Source organism: Gymnoscopelus microlampas (genome assembly GCF_963454915.1).
Source record: "Gymnoscopelus microlampas genome assembly, chromosome: 5".
Lineage (NCBI taxonomy): Eukaryota > Metazoa > Chordata > Actinopteri > Myctophiformes > Myctophidae > Gymnoscopelus > Gymnoscopelus microlampas.
The window spans coordinates 21137221-21158870 of NC_139942.1; the positions used below are offsets into that span (position 1 = coordinate 21137221).

Below are 21650 nucleotides of genomic sequence, written 5' to 3' on the forward strand. Positions count from 1 at the left end.
AAGAGACTGGTACAATACGGTTCAGTCGAAAGTCATTTTCGGGTTGAGAGGGTTGGTTTAAACCTCTAGATAATCTGTTCAACAGGAAAATATTAGTAATAAGTAAACACTTATTCTTAACACATCCGCTGCCAGGGACGCAGATCTGCGTCCTAATAGATCCAACCGTGGGCTGCCAGAGTAATCTAGGACGCAGATCTGCGTCCTAATGTTAATTTAGTTAATAGACGATCACGCTGTCTTATTTACATTCCGAGATCATTTTCGCTTCCGAGTCACTTCCGCTTCACCCGGAAGCAATTACAGCGATTTCCGTTTCCGGTTTTAGCTTGAAAAATGCGCTAATGCGGCTAAAATAAGTTTTTTCACACGGTATAAAATACAAACGGATAGCTCCACTTCTATTTTCTTTGGTCCGGGTGACGATCAGGCATCGTCGTGTATCACATCGTTTTTAGGCCGATCAGAGATTGTCGAAGACGTCTCATCCGGTTTATGTTGTTTTGACTGTTTGAGCCTGGAGGGGGGGGGGGGGGGGTCAGCGAGTCATCGAGGGTGTGTTATTATGAATAAACTCTGGCAGTCAATGTGTTAATCTTGCTCATCTTGTAGGTCCGTCGAATAATCAAGAAGCAGGTGTTAAAAAAGAGAAACATAAATAAATAAATAACACATACTCACACCAGCGTTAATTTTGTCGACTAAGACTAAAAGACTAAAAGACTAAAAGACTTAAGGTTTTGATATTTAGTCGACTAAGACTAGACTAAGACTAAACAATTTTCAGAAGACTAAAATAGGACTAAAACTAAATGGTGTGTTATTCAAAAGACTAAGACTACATCAAAATTTGCTTTCAAAATTAACACTGACACACACACACACACACACACACACACACACACACACACACACACACACACACACACACACACACACACACACACACACACACACACACACGTACACACACACTATGGACGCTCAGGCTGTCCAATCCCTACAAGAGAACATTGCTACGGCCATGGGCACACACAGGGAGCAACATCACAGATCAAAGTGGGGAACATTCAAAAGAGACACCATTGATTATCGTGACAACAAAGTATATATACCCATGGAGACTCAGCAACCCTGACCTAGAAAACAAGTCCACTTCTAGGAGGCACCTTACGCTTCAGGATCCAGCATGTCAGAAAGAATTCCCCACCGATTCTGAACAGGATTTTTTTGAAGACGACCATGCCCCAGCTCAACGATACCACCTTTCAAAACTGTGTTACAAACAGTGGTGTAAAGTAACTAAGTACATTTACTTAAGTACTGTACTTAAGTACAATTTTGAGGTACTTTGACTTTACTGGAGTATTTCCAATTTTCAATACTTTCACTAATTATTTAAAAACTTTAGTTACTAGTTACTTTGCCGATATAAATCATTACATTAGAAAACATACATGAACCACTTCAGCCCTATTGTATACGTAGGCTATTTGAAAATAGCCGATCTACAAGCTCACAACGCGTCGCATCGCGACGCGTTGTGAGCTTGTAGATCTGCTATTTTCAAACATTTTAGTACTTTTACTTGTGATACTTTTGTACTTTTACTCAAGTATTTTTTTTATTCTGGCCTTTTACTTGTAACGGAGTACTTTTACATTGCAGTTTTGATACTTTTACTTAAGTAAACCCTTTTTCCACCACTGGTTACAAAGTGCTTCACATGAAGCAGAATACACATGTAGAAACAACAAGACGGATCAGAACATGGATGAGTTCAAATTAATTGAATCTATGAAAGTGAGTTTTCAGCCGGGATTTAAATCAAGGGATCCGACTCAGCGAGCCTGATCTCCAAAGCGTAGGAGCTTTGATTGCAAAAGCCTAATCTCCTTTAGACTTTAACCTGCATTTTGGAATACTTGTGTTTAATGTGCTTTGCCGACATACACATATTTCCTCCATTATTCTTTGTTAGAGGGTTGTACAACTCGGGGCAGAACGTAGATTCTTAACCAAAAAGACAACCCCTCTGTCCCTCTATTCCATTGGTTCTCAAAGTGGGGTCCGGGGACCCCCAGGGGTACTTGAGGGGGTTCCAGGGGGTCCCCAGCTAAATGACGGACAGGAACCAAATGGACCCTTATGGGTCTGTAACTCAGAGAGTGTACAAATGGAACCAAATGGACCCTAACGGGTCCATTTGGTTCCATTTGTACACTCTCAGAGTTAAATTAACATTGGTTTTACAATGTGAATTGAGGTATAAATGCCATTAAATGGGGGTCCGTAGCCTAATGCATGTCAAACTGGGGGTCCTTGAAATTAAAATGGTTGAGAATCACTGCTAAAGAGCCGTAAAAACCTTCTCTGATTGGGGTCCCTGGCTTATCTTTTCAAATGGGGGTCCGCAGGGTAATAAGTGTCAATTAGGGGGTCCTTGACATGAAAACGTTTGAGAACCACTGCTCTATTCTACTGTGTTCCTCAAATCCACAAATCCATTTCCCACCCTCCAGGTAGACCCCGTAGAGTGTTTGTTCTGGGGGTCTGCCCTTCTCTCCAGATCTTTAATAAACAGAAAATATATTTTCAGCTCGGCCACCAATTTCATCCGGGCAGGAGAGAGCATACCCGTTTAGCAGCTTAAATTGTATAGTTTTCCAGGTCCAATTTTGTCTGCTGACTTCTTTGTTTCATCACTTCCAATTTCACTCGTTTTATCCTGCATTCTGTATGAGTTCTCTCTCTCCTGCTATCCCGAACCTGAAAATGGATTATCGTTGTTAATTGAAGAGCTGGAGAGACCCATGTTATTGAACACTCTAGCAATGTTCACTATGGCAGTATAGAGCTATTTAACACTTATTTTAACAAATATATATAACTTACACCCCCTGTAAAGTACAGTATTAGAAAAAGATATATATCACAGTCCATAGCATGATCGATTGAAGAGATATCCTGCCAGCTGTGACCCGTCTTGGCAGATGGTGGGTTTTTCTCGTACTCTCCCACTTTTGAACACACACACACACACACACACACGCACACGCACACACACAGAAGACCATGAGGGATTTTCTATAAGTCAAAGTCTTATGTAACCTCTCTCTCTGGACTAATGAGGAATCTGAACTGCGATATGTCATAACTCAGCGCTGGTGAGCCATGATGACGCAAGTAAAAAGCCTTGTTATAAGCACACAGTGTACTCCAAGTGCAGGTTGATGCAAAGGAGATGGGAAGGGTTAGGGAGAGAAAGTGTTACGGAGTGTGACGTTTTAGAGACCCAGAGATTGTATTCATTATTATCGCAGGGCGGCTCCGCGGCAAGACGTTGATCCCATTTGAATTCAGTCAACTGAATCGAATGTGTGTGTGTGTGTGTGGGGGGGGGGGGGGGGGGGTATTTTTTTTTTCTCCCCCGAAAATTAACCCTTTTTTGAGACCTGGAACGCATCTGTGTCGTGGTTTGAGCTAAAAAAAAAAACATTGTTTTACACTTTGGCTATTGAAAAATAGCAGATATACAAGCTCGTAGCGCGGCACCGAGTGCCGCGCTACGAGCTTGTAGATCTGCTATTTTAGAAAAATTGTGAAAATGTGTGCAAATCTTTGAATATATATTTTTTTAAAGCGAACATTTGTAACTCAAATCTTTGCTTCTGGGACCCCCTGGAACAAAACATTTTGAGATGGGGGTTGGCGCCCAAATACATATCATTCTGGGGGTCCTTGACATGAAAAAGATTGAGCACCGCTGATATAGAAACATACGTTTCTCAGAAAACTGTTGGGATTCAGGAGACATGTTTCACGGCTTCAGGTCTTAATGGGTTAATCTGACACCAACGCGTAACTCAAGCTCCCATGTATACCACAGCCTCGACCGAGGTCTAATCGCAATTCCAAAATCTTGTTGAACTGAAACGCCCCCCCCCCCCCCCCCCCCCCCGCTTGGTTTGTTGAACACGGATGGCATTTTAATTGGCTGGCAAATTGAGCAGCGCTGCAGCCGCGACGCACATCCCGTTGTACGCTTTGCAAAACGACTGTTTGTGTATCGCATCCACAGACGCACATCAGAGCCGGTCGCTGTGAAACACCAAAGAGCTATTGCATCACAGGACGAAGGTCAGCTCGCCTCTTGATTGCGATGTTTACAGTCGACACGGAGAGGGAGAGTCGGGAGAGGAAGAGATAGAGAAAAACAGACGGGGGGGGGGGGAAACGAGATAGAGTGAGTTAGTCACTGGACCATCAGAACACTGAGGCGATTATTTGTGTTTAATGACCTGTTCCGGTTAATAGAAGAGGGTCTATAAGCATCTGTCTCTCTTGCTGCACTCGTTCCCCTTGGCCAGAGTGTGACAATGGATCCGTCAGCTGCACGGGGATCGGGGCTCGGCTAGTTAGCCTTGACCTTTTTACAAATCATTGTGATACTGTAAGTGGCTCTGAGTGACGTTTGTTAACCCTCTCTCTCTCTCTCTCTCTCTCTCTCTCTCTCTCTCTCTCTCTCTCTCTCTCTCTCTCTCTCTCTCTCTCTCTCTCATGGTCCCTTTCTACTGTGTGTCATTCCCATGCCAAAGGGATACTTTGGCTCATTTCTGCCAAAACACACAGAAAGACACGCACACAAATAAATGTGGCAGGCACACACACACACACACACACACACACACACACACACCGAAAGAACCTGTCCAAGGCATACACATTCCGTCCAAGTTCGTTTATGTCATCTTAAGGTCCTGGAACGTTGGCGTTCTTCGGAGGAAACACCTCATTTAGCACAGCGGAGACGGTAAACAACGCAGAACGCAGTCAAACAGCACTCAGCTATCTAAACAATCTAATGATGTGCATCCAAAACACGCCCCCACACACACACACACACACACACACACACACACGTCATGGAAGCAGCGGCTCTCTAACTCATGTAACTCAGAGAAGCGGGTCATTCCGAGGCTGTTGCTCGTTAACCTGTCCACATAATACCATACCATGAGCTATCTGCTGCCAGTTTGTGACAGAAAGTTCAGTTTGTGCTGTTATTTGACTCGACCTTTCAGACCAAACCAGGTGGCAAGTTTCCATGGCTGGATATGAAGCCAACGTGGAAATAATGGAAACGCTGCAGGCGCCAATTAATGGCCTATAAGGTGCCGCTGTTTCCCCTCCTGCTGGTTGCAGAAGACATTTCACGCCATTAAACTCAATGGGTATTTGAATGGGCTTTACACAATTACCTTAGTAAACATGGTTATCCATACTTTATTCTTTCAGTCGCTAGTTTAAAGTCTTCTATGCGTTTTTGTAAATTATGGTCCCATTATTTTTTTTAAATGATGATAAAGTAGGGTATGCTTTATAGAGCTTCTACTGGTTCTACTGACTGAAGACCCGCCCTCGCTGCCCTTTCAGCCAATAGCATTAGTTTCCGATTGCTTTTCAGGACCGGAAATTCCAAGATGGTGGATTTGAATTTGCTGAAATCGTGGCTTCAAAACAGACCTAGAAACCAATGGGTGACGTCACTGCTCCCTTCCTCGTCCATATTTCTTTGCAGTCTATGGATCAAACACATGTCAAAAATTGCTAATTTAACTCTAAATTGCAAATTCACAAAGAATGGATTGCGGGCGCTGATAGCACCATGAATTGCAAGTCACTTGCACTCGCTATCTGCCCTGTCTTCAGGTCTGATTCACAAAATATATTGTGCTAAAGATATGCCAGCGCATAAGGTTCCACAGCTGAGTGCAATTTGCCCTCGTTTGCAATTATACAAAGTATAGCCTATATATGGTGGCTTTGCGGCACACTATTTATTTGTGTATGTACGGATGCATCTTTGACTGTCACCGAGTTGTTTGTGGAGCTGGTGGCTGGTTCTTAGGCGTTAGGCCTCAAAGCGGAGAATGCCATTGCAGTCATCGAAGTGGTTCATTTTATTAAAGCCAATGGACTCAACCATCGGCAATTTTGCACTATTTTGTCCTAGGGATACCTAAATGTTGTATTTTCTGTTGCTGTACGTGAAGACGGTGTGCGTCTCTCTTTTGTCTGGAAAAAATATATATTTGACATGGACTACTCTGCCTCGAATTAAACATAATAAAAAAGTTGTAGTATGTTTATAGACCACCAGGCTTCTGATTAACCTTATTAAAAGTGTCATGCACACGCTCGTACTGTAGGCGCGCTGAAAGGCCATTGGTACACACATGACAAAGAAAGTATGGAATGCAAATTTGCAGTACAGTATACAAATTCCTCTTTAGTCCAAGGTCTGAAATCAGCAGCAGCCTAAGAGGGTTAGGGTTAGCCTAAGAATGTATGTAACCCGTTATGTTTTGTGTTGTGAACATATGAGCTACTGTAGTTGAGAGTGAAAGCGTGCATGCCCGCACACACGGACAAAAAAGAATGAGTCAAATGAGTTTTACACCCCTGTACTAGAGGGTCGAAATACCCGCATGATGATGTCTTCGCCTGGCTACGAGCCCTGCTGCTATGATCACTGTAATGTCCGGGCGTGACACCCATCATAAATGTGCTTCTCTGAAGATGCTAACAACCTTCACTCTTAACTCATTCACTGCCAGACTTATTTCTGGCTGTGTGCACCCACTGCCAGCGATTTTTCAATTTTCTCACCTTTTTCAAGTAGTCACAGAATATGTATCTCCAGTATGATCAATCCCCTGATGGTTGCTAATCACAGCGAGTTTCACTGTGCTTCCGCGAAATAATGAAAAAATGTCATTGCGACCTCCCCATCCAATTTTATACGCCTTTGAAAATAGCATGTCTCGGACAAAAATACATAGTAAAAAAGTACACAGGAGCCCAGATTCAACCTTTTTAAGTAATGAGTTTGCCAAGAAGTGAATGGAGTAGCAAATCTTCGGATCACGATATCTTGGGTTCTGAACGTTCTGTAAGTCGTCATAAGTCGTTCTTGGCAGCCAGGGCGTTATGACAATGTTTCGTTATAAGTCGTCAGTGAGAGAGTTAACTGCGTGTGGCTGTTAGCGTTGGTGTTAATGAATTGGACTATTTTTCGTTTTGTAACGAGGCTTATTTGCATAGAAAGGGACGATTTGGAACTAAATGTTTGCATAATCACCCATAATTTCAGTTTGTGAGCGCTTTGAGTTAGTATGCCGTTTCTTTTTTTGTCGTATTTGTGCAGGTTTCGAGACTGCAAAAGCCACACAGTCCTTTGTGAATTGACCCCTGAACTATCTGAGTTAAATTAAGATATCTAAATATTTTATTGTGCACCTGTAAAGTACAGGTGCATCTCTCCTCTCCTCAGTGATTATGTGACGTGACGATTGTTTAACGGTTAACCCCTTTTGAACTTGCACAGGAAGTTACCCTCACTCACCCCGCCCCCCAGTGTTGCCAGACTCTGTGAGAGAAACAAGCAACCAGGTCTAGGAAAACCAGCCCAAAAGAAGCGACTATGGCCCACATGTGCGCTTTAACATAATACTTCAGCTATTTGAAAATAGCAGATCTACAAGCTCACAACGCGTCGCATCGCGACGCGTTGTGAGCTTGTAGATCGGCTGTTTTCAAATAAAATCTTGCGGGGACATTATAATAAGCAGATCTGGCAACCTTGCCCCCCCCCCATCGGACGGGTTGACAGCAGGGTTGACAGAGAGAACACGGAAAGAAGGGTGAAAGAGGAGAGGAGTGGAGGAGGAGAAGGGTTAGAGAGACACCTTTTAATGTCTCGTAACTATGTGACGATCACACATCTTTTGAAGGCAGGGGGGGGCAGAGCGATAAGACACATGGTAAAAACTGGAGCATATATACATGCAGGCCTCTAACAGATCTGCACATGTCTCTCTGGCCTTACTAAATACATGTTGCTTTTAGCCATCGCTGCTGTGAGAAAAACAAGACGGCAGCAGGAACCATGATGTTTGTATTCCAGTGGGACGTGACCTCATACTCCCTGCCTCAGCCCTTGATAAACAGCCACTGCTGAAATAAACCAAAACCGAAAAACCACCCCCTGTTCCCTCAATGGTGTCAGAAAAGGGCTTCCAGTTAGCACCGGCCCATGGTACCACTTTAAAACCTATATATTTTTGTTGTACATCAAATAGCGGGAAAGAACCAAATCTACAAGCTCAGTAGCTGCAGGCATTGTGAGCTTGTAGATCTGTTATTTTTGCCAAAATCTTCTCCCAACCTCTCAGACTGAGTGTTGACCTATTTTTGCAGAATGTGCGCCTAGGATGACATGCCCAGAATAACAACATTAGGATTCATGTGGTTAATTTATTTGGCCCGAGGATGAACATTATGGTTAATTCAGGCTTGAGGATAAGTGGAAGTAGCAGTAAAGAATATTTTCTTGCATGGTGAGCGAGTGGATCCTATAACAAAGCGTGTGCCCTGCAGTCAGTCAGTCAGTCTGTCCCCTCCAACATCTGGCTGTGTTTAGCAGGGTGTGGGCTATCTAGCGCCATGCAGCTAAGTGTAGGGTGTTACTGTTCCAGCCCAGCCAGGCAAGGCCTTTTTAGGCCCAGGGATTCTGGAAGAACCCACCAAGCAAGCCACAGATTAGAGGATGCTGCATGCTTGCACACAGCTGGCTCCTGGCCTGTACGCGTGCACGTACGTGGGCGCGCGTGTGTGTGTGTGTGTGTGTGTGTGTGTGTGTGTGTGTGTGTGTGTGTGTGTGTGTGTGTGTGTGTGTGTGTGTGTGTGTGTGTGTGTGTGTGTGTGTGTGTGTGTGTGTGTGTGTGTGTGTGTGTGTGTGTGTGTGTGTGTGTGTGTGTGTGTGTGTGTGTGTGTCTTGGATCTGTACAGTATGAAATTACGGATGTGTGTGTGTGAGAGAGAGAGAGAGAGAGAGAGAGAGAGAGAGAGAGAGAGAGAGAGAGAGATGGGGGGGTTGTTATAAATGGTCATACAGCAAATATTCCTTTTCTTTGACTGAACCATTAAATGGTTCCGGCGGCCTTGTGGACGTTAAAGCTCTATATTCTGAGAGTAATCGTTGCTATAGACTAGAGTGTTTGTTCAGTAACAGAGGTCTCCCTGTCTCTCTCCAGCTCTTTAGTAAACAGAAAATACATTTTCAGGTGTGGACACCAATTTCAGTCGCATTATGTAAGCAAACACTCAAATCCCCCTGAGCATAACTTGAGTAACCGCTGACATGTGCACCGGGTACACTGTGGTCACCTTGACACCACCTGTTCAACCCCTTAGATATGTGACTTATCCACAGAATCTAATTACAGACAAAGATAAATTATTTTCAATAAATTAAACTATATCTCTAGGTACAGTGAAAAAGATGTGGTTTTAAACCACTAAGAATTAGACTAAAATGACTAAAATTAGCTACTTCAAATGGGTTTTGACGCAACTGTTCATGGCTACATTAAGAGCAAAACGTACAGTGTCACGCACGTTATGGTAACATTGCTTATAAGATTGCATTATGAAACATATGAGTGCTTATAACCGTAATTATCCATTGTTACTGTACAAGCCAATTACAATGCATCTATACTTGACTTAAAAATTAATTGTACAATGCGTTATACTGTGTTATGATTGTTATAAAGCATTATGAGTATATAAGGGTTCTTATAATAACTATTATTATACAGTGTTGCATATTACAATGCATTATAAGTAGCCTATGTGTGTATAAAGCATTATAGATATATGGGATGCATAGCAAGTGTTACCAAAAAGTCACTTGCAGCTCCTTTTTTATTTTAAAATGAGTTGTTTAATGAAGTAATGACAATAGTCAGTCATGTCATCATTGTCACCAACCCTGGGCAAGGACAGCCATTATCCAGTAAGGTTGTGTGGCGACTGTGAATAATATTAGCACATAAATGAAACTGACAGTAAAGGCACACAGGCAAGAACACCCTGAATGACTGAGCGCCGCCGCGCCGAGGGAAGGGAATCAAATGAACGGTTAGAGACGGAAATCTACGGAAATGGAAATACGATTGACCCGTGCCTAGGAGAGTAAACGATACAGAGGCGGAAAAACAAAAGCATGGCCGCGAGATGAGAGAGTGTGGAGAGCAAGAGTAGGGGGAAAGCGAGTGAAATGAGCAGAGGGAGGGAGATTAACCGGCAACGTTATGCCGCGTTCACACCGGCAGACACAAAGCTTAGAGGCTAGTAAGCTAAAGTATTGGCATCAAAATGTAAAAAAGTACCAGTAAAGGTACTAAAATGTTTGAAAATAGCAGATCTACAAGCTCACAACGCGTCGCGATGCGACGCGTTGTGAGCTTGTAGATCGGCTATTTTCAAATAGCCTTTGTATAAAATAGGGCTAAAGTGGTTCATGTATGTTTTACGATATAATAATTTATATCTGAAAAGTAATTAGTAACTACATTTTTCAAATGTTTGTAGTGGAGTAAAAGTACAACTGAGATGTAGTGGAGTAGAAGTAAAAGTATTGGAAATTGGAAATACTCCAGTAAAGTACAAATACCTCAAAATTGTACTTAAGTACAGTACGTGAGTAAATGTACTTAGTTACTTTCCACCACTGGCTACAACATGAGTGTTTTTTAACCATTTCCACTCACTTTCTCTTCACACAATTCGTTCTTGTAATGAGTTTGAGAAGTCATTATTTCCGTTATTTTCCGCTATTTCCTTATTTCTTTATAGCTTCCTGTGTGAACGCAAGTTACGCAACATAGGGCATTAGAGAAAGTGTGAAATGAGCAAACAGAGTGAGAGAGAGGAGGAGGAGGGCGTACGGAATGCGAGAGAGAAAGGTCATGGAGGACGGGGGAGAGTGGTGGCACCATGGGGAGCGTTGTGTTAGATGGCAGCCAGGTGTACCAGACAGACGGAAGCGTTAAACCTGGCAGGTGGTTCTCTGCCTAATGGTGCCACGGCTGGCATCTGGATGCCCTGTGTGTGTGTGTGTGTGTGTGTGTGTGTGTGTGTGTGTGTGTGTGTGTGTGTGTGTGTGTGTGTGTGTGTGTGTGTGTGTGTGTGTGTGTGTGTGTGTGTGTGTGTGTGTGTGTGTGTGTGTGTGTGCGTGCGTGCGTGCGTGTGTGTTTCTGTTAAGATCCTCATTCATTGCATATGCCATCATTAATGTTCCTAGATGTTAGATGTTGAAATGAAATGTGCTTGCCTGTGTAATAGTGTGTGAAGATGGATAGATAGATAGATAGATATTAGGGGTGGGACGATATATCGATATCGCGATATATCGCGATACTTTCTTCCGCGATAAATAATCAATATACTGCCGAAAAATATTGATATTAAAAAAAAGAAGAAAAAAAAGTGATACGCTTTTTTCCGACTATATTTGTGTGATGATGATTTTGAACTGTTTGGTGCTATTTTATGTGTTTATGAATTGAATCCAACGACTATCGTGATATATCGTTGGCGAAATTTCATGCAATATATTGTGATATTGCAGTATATCGAATATCGTGATATTATATCGAGGGCCTAATATCGCCACAGATATCGTATCGGGAGATACCCATATCGTCCCACCCTTAATAGATATCTATATGGTAGATACAAAAGATACAATAGATTGACTGACTGACTGACTTGAGATTTAAATCTCATACACTTGAATCTGATTCTGCAGAGTCAACTGGTCCTTCTGGCTAGCTGACTTGTCAAACAGCAACTGGGTAGACTCATTTCTAGATGACCAGACAATACTCTCTTATTATCATTATTATTATTACCATTATTATTATTATTATTCAGTTATTAATTCAGACTAATGCACATCTACCCGCTGTATCGTTATGTAACTGCCTGTCCTCAGAGGCTGTTTAAATAGACCTATAATAGGGGGCTGGGGGTTTGCGAGGGCTACACGGTGACAAGCTTGTGCCCAAAATCCTGCCTGATTTTAATGCCACAGCTCCTCCTTGCATACGCCTGTCCTGATTTCCTCTCTGCACCTAATGGAACACCGCGGCAGACGGTGAGTCGGCTATCTGGGCGGCGCTTTTTCCTAATTGGACTCTGTCGTGTTTCTGTGGCGAAATATTCCTCCAATTAGACAACAAGATTCAATTCGTCCGCCGCCTCCACCCCCCCCCCCTCCCCCGCTCTCAGGGTGACCTTCCGATGATGTCACCGAGTGACAAGGACGTCTGCTGCCTTTGTTGCCACCGCGATTGGCCCCGTCTTATCTGCATGCAAATCACACGCGTTTTGGGTTGATACGCCGGCCTAATTATGCCAAGCACATTACTCATAGGGGGGGTGTGGGCGAGGGAAACGGGGGTGGCAGCGGTACTTTTGGAAAGAGCGAACAGTCGAGACGGAAGGGAGAGAGAGTGCCAGGGAAAGAGAGAGAGAGAGAGAAAGAGAAGAGTCGTGGCAAGACTGGCTGTTAGATCCCTGTGTCACACAAAAGGGACAGAAGATAGCGATGGAAAAGTGAGATGAGGAGGGTAAAAGGGGGAGAAGACAAAATGACAGCAGGAAAAACATCACGCAGTGACGGGCACACAGAAGGAGAGAGGGGTAGAGGAAACGAGCGAGGCAAACGAGAGCTGTAAAAGAGAAACAGATGGAGATACAGGGGAAGAGCAGACAAGGGTAAATAGTGCACAGCGCCAGACAGCCGAATGCCGGAGGGGAGCGACGAAGAGTGTGAGGGGGAGAGAGAGCCGGAATAAGGACTTTCGCAGACGGTCCGTTGATGAATGGAGTCCGTTATGTGTTGTGTCGGCTTGTTTAATACGAGGAGGGTTTTAATGGTGTCTAAATGCTTGCTAACGGGGCTCTGGCACTGCCGGGGCACTGTGTACGCATGTGAGAAATGCTCGTATTGATGGGGAGGCAGTCTGACACGTAAATGCTCTAATGGTTCCCAGATCCTCTTAGTTTGTGCATTTGTGCAATCTCCCCCTCAGCCAAACACACACACACACACACACACACACACACACACACACACACACACACACACACACACACACACACAAACACAGATAAGGTGGCACACACACACACTCAAAGCACAATAATGCACACACAGGCACTTACTCCACCGCCCAGGACAGCAGTGGATCCGTCACCATCGAAGGTTATACACACACACACCCTCACACACGAGGGCAGTTTTCGTGGGTGGGCAGGCGAAGGGAACCATGGAGGCTCCCTTCGGCCTCACAACTAAGGAGGCCTGAGGTGGAAAGGGCCAGAAGTCCCACAGCTGAACAGAGCACGGGTTGCCAGATCTGCTTATTATAATTTCCCCACAATATTTTATTTGAAAATAGCCGATCTACAAGCTCACAACGCGTTGTGAGCTTGTAGATCTGCTATATATAGCTGATGTTTATGTTAAAGTGCTCATAGTGGCCCATAGTCGCTTCTTTTGGGCTGGTTTTCCTAGACCTGGTTTGCTTGTTTCTCTCACAGAATCTGGCACCACTGCTGATGACCCACAGTCACCCTTTGATCCTTTTAGAATCAATTCTTATAACCACTGCCCCTCATATTCATCCACCCAGCCATCACCTTCTTGGTTCCTGCTTTCCATTCCACCTCTTTCTTTCTCTCTCTCTCTCTCTCTCTCTCTCTCTCTCTCTCTCTCTCTCTCTCTCTCTCTCCCCTCCCTCTTGCTTACCATCTCCTTTGCCAAGGAAATGACCAAAACGTCCAGCTAATAGGATCATTCAGCACTTGTCAGAGCAGACAAATCAAGTTAAGGATATCAGATACATCCTTCTCCCCTTCTGTCTCTATCTCTCCCCGGCTTATCTCTCCCCTGCCTTCTCTATCCCTCCCCTTTCTTTCCATCCCTCTTCCCCTTCTTTATCCACCTCTCCCCTTCTTTATATGCCTCTTTCTCTCTTGCTCTCCTTTCTCTCCGCTTTTTTCTAGCCCTCTCTTCCTTCTTTCTAGCCCTCTCTTTCTAGCCCTTTCTTTCCCTTTCTATGCCTCTTCCCTTTTTTTTCTTGCACTCCCCTCATCTTGTCACTTCTTTTGTGGCACTCTGGTGCACTTGCACAACAACATCGTTCTGTCACCTCTCACAGCTCAATTGTGTCCTGTGTTCACGGCCATGAGCCGAGTTTACTGCATCTACTATCTAAGCATCCACGTCTAGGTATGATTACATCATTACATGTGTGTCTGTCTGCTTTGGGGTGGGGGTGGGGTGGGGGGGCATTCATTTGCAGATGTAGCCATTCAAAATGCCAATGTCAGAGTGGCAAGCCAGGGTGCAATACACTGCAGTGTACTGCAACATGCAAAATGTGTCCTCACACACCTCCTGTTTCACGCTAGCTTTAACCATTATTCTGCCCCCAGTATACGGCCTATAGTCTCTGAATTCAGTATCAATTCATGCTGGCTGTTTCTTTGCATGTTGCACTTTGTCAGTTTTGCAATTTTTTTCCCCCCAGTGTTTCACAATATATTTTATATCTTAATGGCCATCAATGGTTTGGCTTGGTGCCAGGGCCGTGACACATCCTCTTTGATGTGATAGATAGTGTTAGACGCCTGTCACAGAAAATCAACATGTACAGCCCAGAACCCAGTGTAGTACGGGCACATAATGAGTTAATCAGTGATTTCCTGTCAGCCTGTGATGACTTAATGACCAACTGACTTGGTATCAGGATTTTCCTCCCGACATCTAGTGGAAGCTGGCATGAGAGAGGGGGGGTGGGGGGGTAGTCTTTCCGGTATTTAACCCATTAAGACCTGAGGCCGATTCTACAAATGCCTTCTAAATCAGTAGTTCTCAAATGTTTTTGTGCCAAGGACCCCCATAAGGATATGTATTTGGCCGCGGAACCCCCCATCTGAAAATGTTTTGTGCCAGGGACCCCCAGAAGGGAAGATTTGTTTTAAAAAAATCTAAATTATTAAAAAATGTTCAAAAATAGCAGAGCAATGTTTTGAGAACCACTGTTCTAAACCACTGTCCCTAAACCACTGTTCTAAATCCGAGTTTTCTGAAAAACAAAAATGTTGCTATATAATTGATATAGATATAGCTAAAATTACCCATATGCTTTCCCGGTTCTAATGGGTCTATACATGAAAAAGCAAAAGTGGCCAGCCAAGCGAAGTCTCAGCCACCCCAGTGTCGGTGAAACTGATTCTGGATCAGTCTGTACTTATTGAGCACAAGCCATGGTCAATTAATCCCTTTGTGTGGAAGAACAGTGATCAGGCCCGAGCACACTTTGAGACTTAACTGGCAGCTGAAGGTTGATCAATGGTACCTCACGCTCAGAGAATAGCTCATCAATAACAATCCTTAGGTAGAGAAAAATAGAGGTGTGTGTGTGTGTGTGTGTGTGTGTGTGTGTGTGTGTGTGTGTGTGTGTGTGTGTGTGTGTGTGTGTGTGTGTGTGTGTGTGTGTGTGTGTGTGTGTGTGCGTGCAAGAGCCAGAGAGAAAGAACAGGTGGAAGTGGAGTACACTTAAAATCAATTAAACTGAAGCCAGAGACAGAGGAAAGTGGATAAGCTTCGCACTTATATGCACTTGTGTGTGTGTGTGTGTGTGTGTGTGTGTGTGTGTGTGTCTGTGTGTGTGTGTGTGTGTGTGTGTGTGTGTGTGTGTGTGTGTGTGTGTGTGTGTGTGTGTGTGTGTGTGCACACACGTGTGTTTTTAGCGGTATCAAGAGCCAAGGGAATACAAGTACAAGTTACAGTATGGAGAAAGAAATTGTGCCTTCAACCTGTCAAGGTGGCCTGGATGTGAAACTCCCGGCGATTACAAATGAAATCATTAATTCCCTTCTCACCACAGGAAGAAAGTCATTAGGACACACGCTTGGCTTATCTTGTTCTCACTTTGTGTGTGTGTGTGTGTGTGTGTGTGTGTGTGTGTGTGTGTGTGTGTGTGTGTGTGTGTGTGTGTGTGTGTGTGTGTGTGTGTGGGCGAATGTAGGTGTGTGCACGCATGCGTGCATGTGATTGCCAGCGAGTGTTTGCTTGTGTGTTGTACAGGAGTGAAATAGGGACAGGGAGAGATAGAAAATGCGAGGAAGAAAGATAGAGACTAAAATAGAGACGGAGAGGAACGATATTGTACCATTTAACGTTATTACAAACCATCTGCTGCGTTTGCGTCATCCTCGCTGAGGATGGTGCAAAGGACTGTCTAGGCCTGTCACAATAATTACATAATGGTCTAATGGCAATTATTTGAGATAATAGCAATTATCTTTTGCATAATCGCCATAATCATTTCCATGTTGAAAGATTTTCATATATAACATTTTCTAAAATCACATCGTGACGCGTTTTGAGCTTGTAGATTGGTAGAAGTATGAAGTTATTCAAATTTGTAAGTAATTGGTCATATCTGCCCTGTGCAACTTTTGTTTTACGGAGCCTAAAAGTCAAACAGAAATGTAATTTATATTCATAACGTTCCAATGTTCAACAACAGAAACACAATGAAATCGCTAATCACAGTTATTTGAGCGACATTTAATCGTCAATTAAAATGTCATAATCGTGACAGCCCTAATCTTTGAATCATGATTGATTGATTGAATGTTTTATTAGACAAAAATGCAAAATAGCACAAACACTTGGTCTAAAAGGATAACACCAAAAAAGTCCTTGCGGTCATGTTTCCATTGGGCTCCTATGCATTCAATTCATCAACATATAAAAAATAACACAAAAATTCAATATCATCACAAATGTAAAACACTATATGTACAGAGTAGAGAACATGAGGGGTGGATGGGGGTAAAGAAAGGTGGTCGCCTGTTTAAAAAACAAGCAACTCTGCTGGATCCTCCCTCTCTGGAGGTCATCATGGTGGAAGATGACAGGCCCATGAAGGGATGAGTTAGGCCTGGAGGATGAGAGTGGATTGAGAGGTATGAGAGGCAGCGGGACGAGAGAGCAGAGGGAACGAGGGAGGGATGACTGGATGAAACCGTAGAGCCAGCGGTCCCACTGGGAACCCTGTACCACAGAGACAAGAGAAAGGTCATCTTTATACTAGTGCACACAAACACACACACACACACACACACACACACACCTGCAAGTGCCCGCATACTGCGCGCACGCGTGGGTGCACGTGCGCGCGTGTCATACTAATGATGATCATTAGTCACCGAGGCGGAAGGGCACAGGAGAGAGCAGACGGCGTGAGATGCAGGACAATTACGCTACAAGAAGCAGGCATTGAGAATATCTATGTTCTGTTCCAGTCAAAACAAAACAACATGGGACTGTAGTGTGGCACATATTAGCAGAGTTCACTGCTGGCTTTTCTATAGGAGAGCCTAAAGCAGAGGTTCTCAAAGTGGGGTCCGGGGACCCCCAGGGGTGCTTGAGTGGGTTCACAGTAAAGTTGGGGACAGTTTAATCACTTGAGCTCTATTTAAAAAGATTGAGAGATTGTTTTTTTTATTTTGTTGTTGTTTTTTACCTATAACATGCGCAAAATAGGGATGCCAGGTTGATAAAACAGGTATAATTTCAATATAATCTCACCAGCCAAAAGGTAGTCCAATTAGAGACATAGGAATGTCTCTTCACATCATTTCTCTCTTCCAACCTACAGTAAATGTGAGTCCACGGCCTAATACGTATCAATTTAGGGGTCCTTGACATGAAACTGTTTGAGAAATACTGGCCCAAAGATATTTTAAAACCCTGGTGCATTTGAAACACCTGCTGCATGCTCTTTGGCCTGGGCCTGTTCCCAGTTTACCCTGAATACATAACAGAAATGTGGTCAGTGCATTTGATGGAGGAACAATCTCCTCGCAGCACCTGGGTGAAGACTTCCCTTCCGACAGTCTTTTCCATTAACCCATTGAGACCTGAAGCCGATTCTACATGTCTCCTAAATCTCAACAGTTTTCTGAAAAACGTATGTTTCTATATCAGTGGTGCTCAATGTTTTTCATGTCAAGGACCCCCAAAATTATATGTATTTGGCTGCGGACCCCCAATCAAAATATTTTTTTCCAGGGACCCCCAGAAGCAACGATTTGAGTTAAAAAATATTCGCTTTAAAAATGTATATATTCAAAGATTTGCACACATTTTCACGATTTTTCAAAAATAGCAGATCTACAAGCTCGTAGCGCGGCACTCGGTGCCGCGCTATGAGCTTGTATATCTGCTATTTTTGAATAGCCCAAAATGTAAAATAATGAATTTTTGCTCAAATCTAAAAATGACACAGTTCCAGGTCTTACTGGGTTAAACGGAATTGTGGCATTTCCACTGGACTGCTGACACTACACAGCAGGAATGAATTCTAATGGAGATTAAAAAATCAAAGTCGCTTGTGTCACATGAGACTCTGGACTGCGCGTGCATGTGCGTGCGCGCGTGTGCATGTGTGTGTGTGTGTGTGTGGGCGCGCGATGTGTTAAAGCACAGCTTCACTGAGGGAATAAGCAAACCCAGATTGGGCTGGGAGCTGGAGGCTGGCGACCCATCCATTCCTCTCCTCATCTTCTCCTCATCTGGGCTGGTGACGCCTTCAGAGCAAATGCTGCCGCACATTATCTCTCCCTGTCTGTCAGACATCCATTCACACATTCATATTATGGCCTGCACACAGTCACACGCCAACAGGCATATGAATACTAGATGCTACACATGAGGGCGTGGAGGGCAAGCGATTCAGGAGTCCCGAGTTGGTTGTCGGCTAGACCTCACTCTTGAATCCCATCGCATAACCCATGAAGACCTGAGGTTCCGATTCTACAAAATGTCTTCTAAATCCTAACAGTTTTTTGAAAAAAACTCATGTTGCTATGTCAGTGGTTCTCAAACTTTTTCATGTCAAGGACCCCAAAATGTGCATGTATTCGGCCGCGGACCCCCATCTCAAAATATGTTGTTCCAGGGACCCCCAGAAGCAAAGATTTCAGTTACAAATGTTCGCTTTAAAAATATATATATTCAAAGATTTGCACACATTTTCTTGACTTTTCAAAAATAGCAGATCTACAAGCTCATAGCGCGGCACTCGGTGCCGCACTATGAGCTTGTATATCGTGTAAAATAATGGTTTTTTTTAGCTCAAATCTAAAAGTGACACAGATGCGTTCCAGGTCTTAATGGGATAAATACCATAGGTATTCACAGTATACATAAAGACACGATACACACCCACAGACGTGCACGCACACACACACACTCACTCTCGCGCACGCAGACGCATACGCATGCAGAAACAAACACACTTGACCAGATTTAATATGTAGCACATTGTCTACTTGGAGGTGCACAGTAAATACAGGGCTGAATGGCTGGATGGACGGGGGCACGCTGTGTGATTGTCTGCCTCCTCCTCGTTCACCATCATGCAAAGGCAGAACGGAGCGTTGCTTTGTTGTCCTCTGGAGACCTGGCGGCCACTTCTCCTGCCCCTGTGTTCTTTTGTTTGCGTTCCCCCCTCTCAGGGAAAAGGCTCCAGCGTTCCTCCACTCTTTCCCAGCAACAACGCTACCACCCTGCATATCTCGTCGGTGTGTCTGTCTCTGAACCGTCTATAGTTCCGGGGCGGGCATATTCCCGTACCCGCGAGGCGCTTGCAAATCCGCAGATATGCCCCCAGAGGGGCCCATTAGCGTACCTCTACTCTGGGTTCATACGCGGTGTGTGTGAGGTAGCTTTGGTATGCAGATGAAAGGACATAGATGTCTCTCTTAGCCCATTGAGACCTGGAACGCATCTGTGTCATTTTTAGGTTTGAGCTAAAAAGCCTTATTTTACACTATTCAAAAATAGCAGATATACAAGCTCGTAGCGCGGCACCGAGTGCCGCGCTACGAGCTTGTAGATCTGCTATTTTTTTTAAATCAAGAAAATTTGTGCAAATCTTTGAATATATATATTTTTAAAGCGAACATTTGTAACTCAAATCTTTGCTTCTGGGGGTCCCTGGAACAAAATATTTTGCGATGGGTGTCCGCGGCCAAATACATCTACATTTTGGGGTCCTTGACATTAAAAAGTTTGAGAACCACTGACAATAGCAACATACGTTCTTTTCAAAAAACTGTTAGGAATTAGAAGACATTTTGCAGAATCGGAACCTCAGGCCTCAATGGGTTAGAAATGCGTCAGCATAGTCTTCGAAAGCACAGACGGCGGTAATGGCCAACAGGGAAATGCATGTGAGTATTGTCACAAAGTAACAATAGTCTCTGCAGGCACGTGTGCCACTTTTCTTTGGACGTGATGTCGGGAGAGGGGGTGGGGGGGGGGGTTGTTACCACAGATGCAAGGCACGTGTGTAGTTTGACTTTGGGTACATTTGCTTTCCCAGTCCAGCATCTATCAAGCTGTCTGGCGCACACACTCTGTTGTGGCTGAGACAGAGATGAAGAGAAAAACAAGATAAAACGAACCACGCGTGCTGTCGCTGTCGCCCACCAAAAAATGGGACAGCGAAACAAAGCAAGACCACATACAGTTTCTGTCCTGCCTCCATGACTCATAGAGGAGACGAGGAGATTCTTAGTTCTTACTTGGCTCACATGCAAGCACAACTACCACCACCGATTTATTAAAACTAGCTGGTTGATTCAGGACTTAACCAGACACTCTGTGCCCTCTTCTTCCTTGTTATTTTTCAGACTTTAACTTCCTGTTATGTTTGTGTTTTTCAGGGTACTTCCTGGAGCTGCTGAACCGTTCGGAGGTGGCCCTGCAGGAGACCTTCGCCGCACCGTGGGGTCCCCTGTACGGCCAGAACGCCCAGGTCTTCTCTGACCTGTACACGGAGCTGAGGCGCTACTGCCGCGGCTCCAACGTCAACCTGGAGGAGGTGCTCAACGACTTCTGGGCCAGACTGCTGGAGAAGCTGTTCAACCAGGCAAACAAGCAGTTCCTGGCACCTGGTATCATAGGTATATACACTGCAACCCCCCCTTTGTTCTTATTTTTTAACTCGTAACATCTGCTAATGAAGTGCAGGTAAAGTACCGACTCGGGGACCACGCAAGTCTGGAACGATGCAAGTTGGGAATGCATGCCCCACCCGGTTATGCAATACCCATTGTCAGAGTACCCATTGTTCCTGTGTGTCTGTCTGTCTGTGTCCCTCTGTATCTCTCTGTATCTGTCTGTCCATGTACCTTTAATGCCCATATTAAAGGAGATCTCTGATGTCATCAGTATATGCCTATATGCCCAGGGGTGCACATAACTTTTTAGGTCTAGTACTCAGAAGAGCACCTGGAGATGTGACTTGGTGCGCACCAAATAAATGGTCCCGTCCCGTTCTGTCAACGGGGGGGGGGGGGGGGGGGGTTGTTCAGCACGGCGCCCACCGGACAGTTTTGTCAACGGGGGGGGGGGGTTAGCTGCGCGAGAAGAAAAGGACGCTCTTCTTCCAAATTCCGCCGTTAGGAGAAACCCCCCCCGGTTGGTGCCCTGTGCTGCGCTGCTTTTATCCGCCAGATTTGGACGTTCACGGCATATTTGGCACCACTACGATGTGTTCATCAGTGCCTCTACCAGCCGCTGCTGGCTGCATGCACGCAGCGAGGCAATGCGAGGCGATGCACAATCGAGACTCACACAATCACGTGCAGCATGCGTCTCCTCGCCCTGCGCCTAATGGCTGTACATGGGGCAGACGCATGCTTTA

General features: G+C 44.5%; 1 protein-coding gene across 1 annotated transcript in view; it reads left to right on the forward strand.

The window, feature by feature from the left end:
• The window catches only part of gpc1b (glypican 1b), a 134149-nt gene that overhangs the window by 82997 nt on the left and 29502 nt on the right, over window positions 1–21650 (forward strand). Inside the window, exon 4 of the mRNA XM_084058331.1 lies at window positions 20668–20907. Within this exon, the coding sequence (XP_083914457.1) occupies window positions 20668–20907 (240 nt within the window). The remainder of the gene's footprint in view (window positions 1–20667; window positions 20908–21650) is intronic.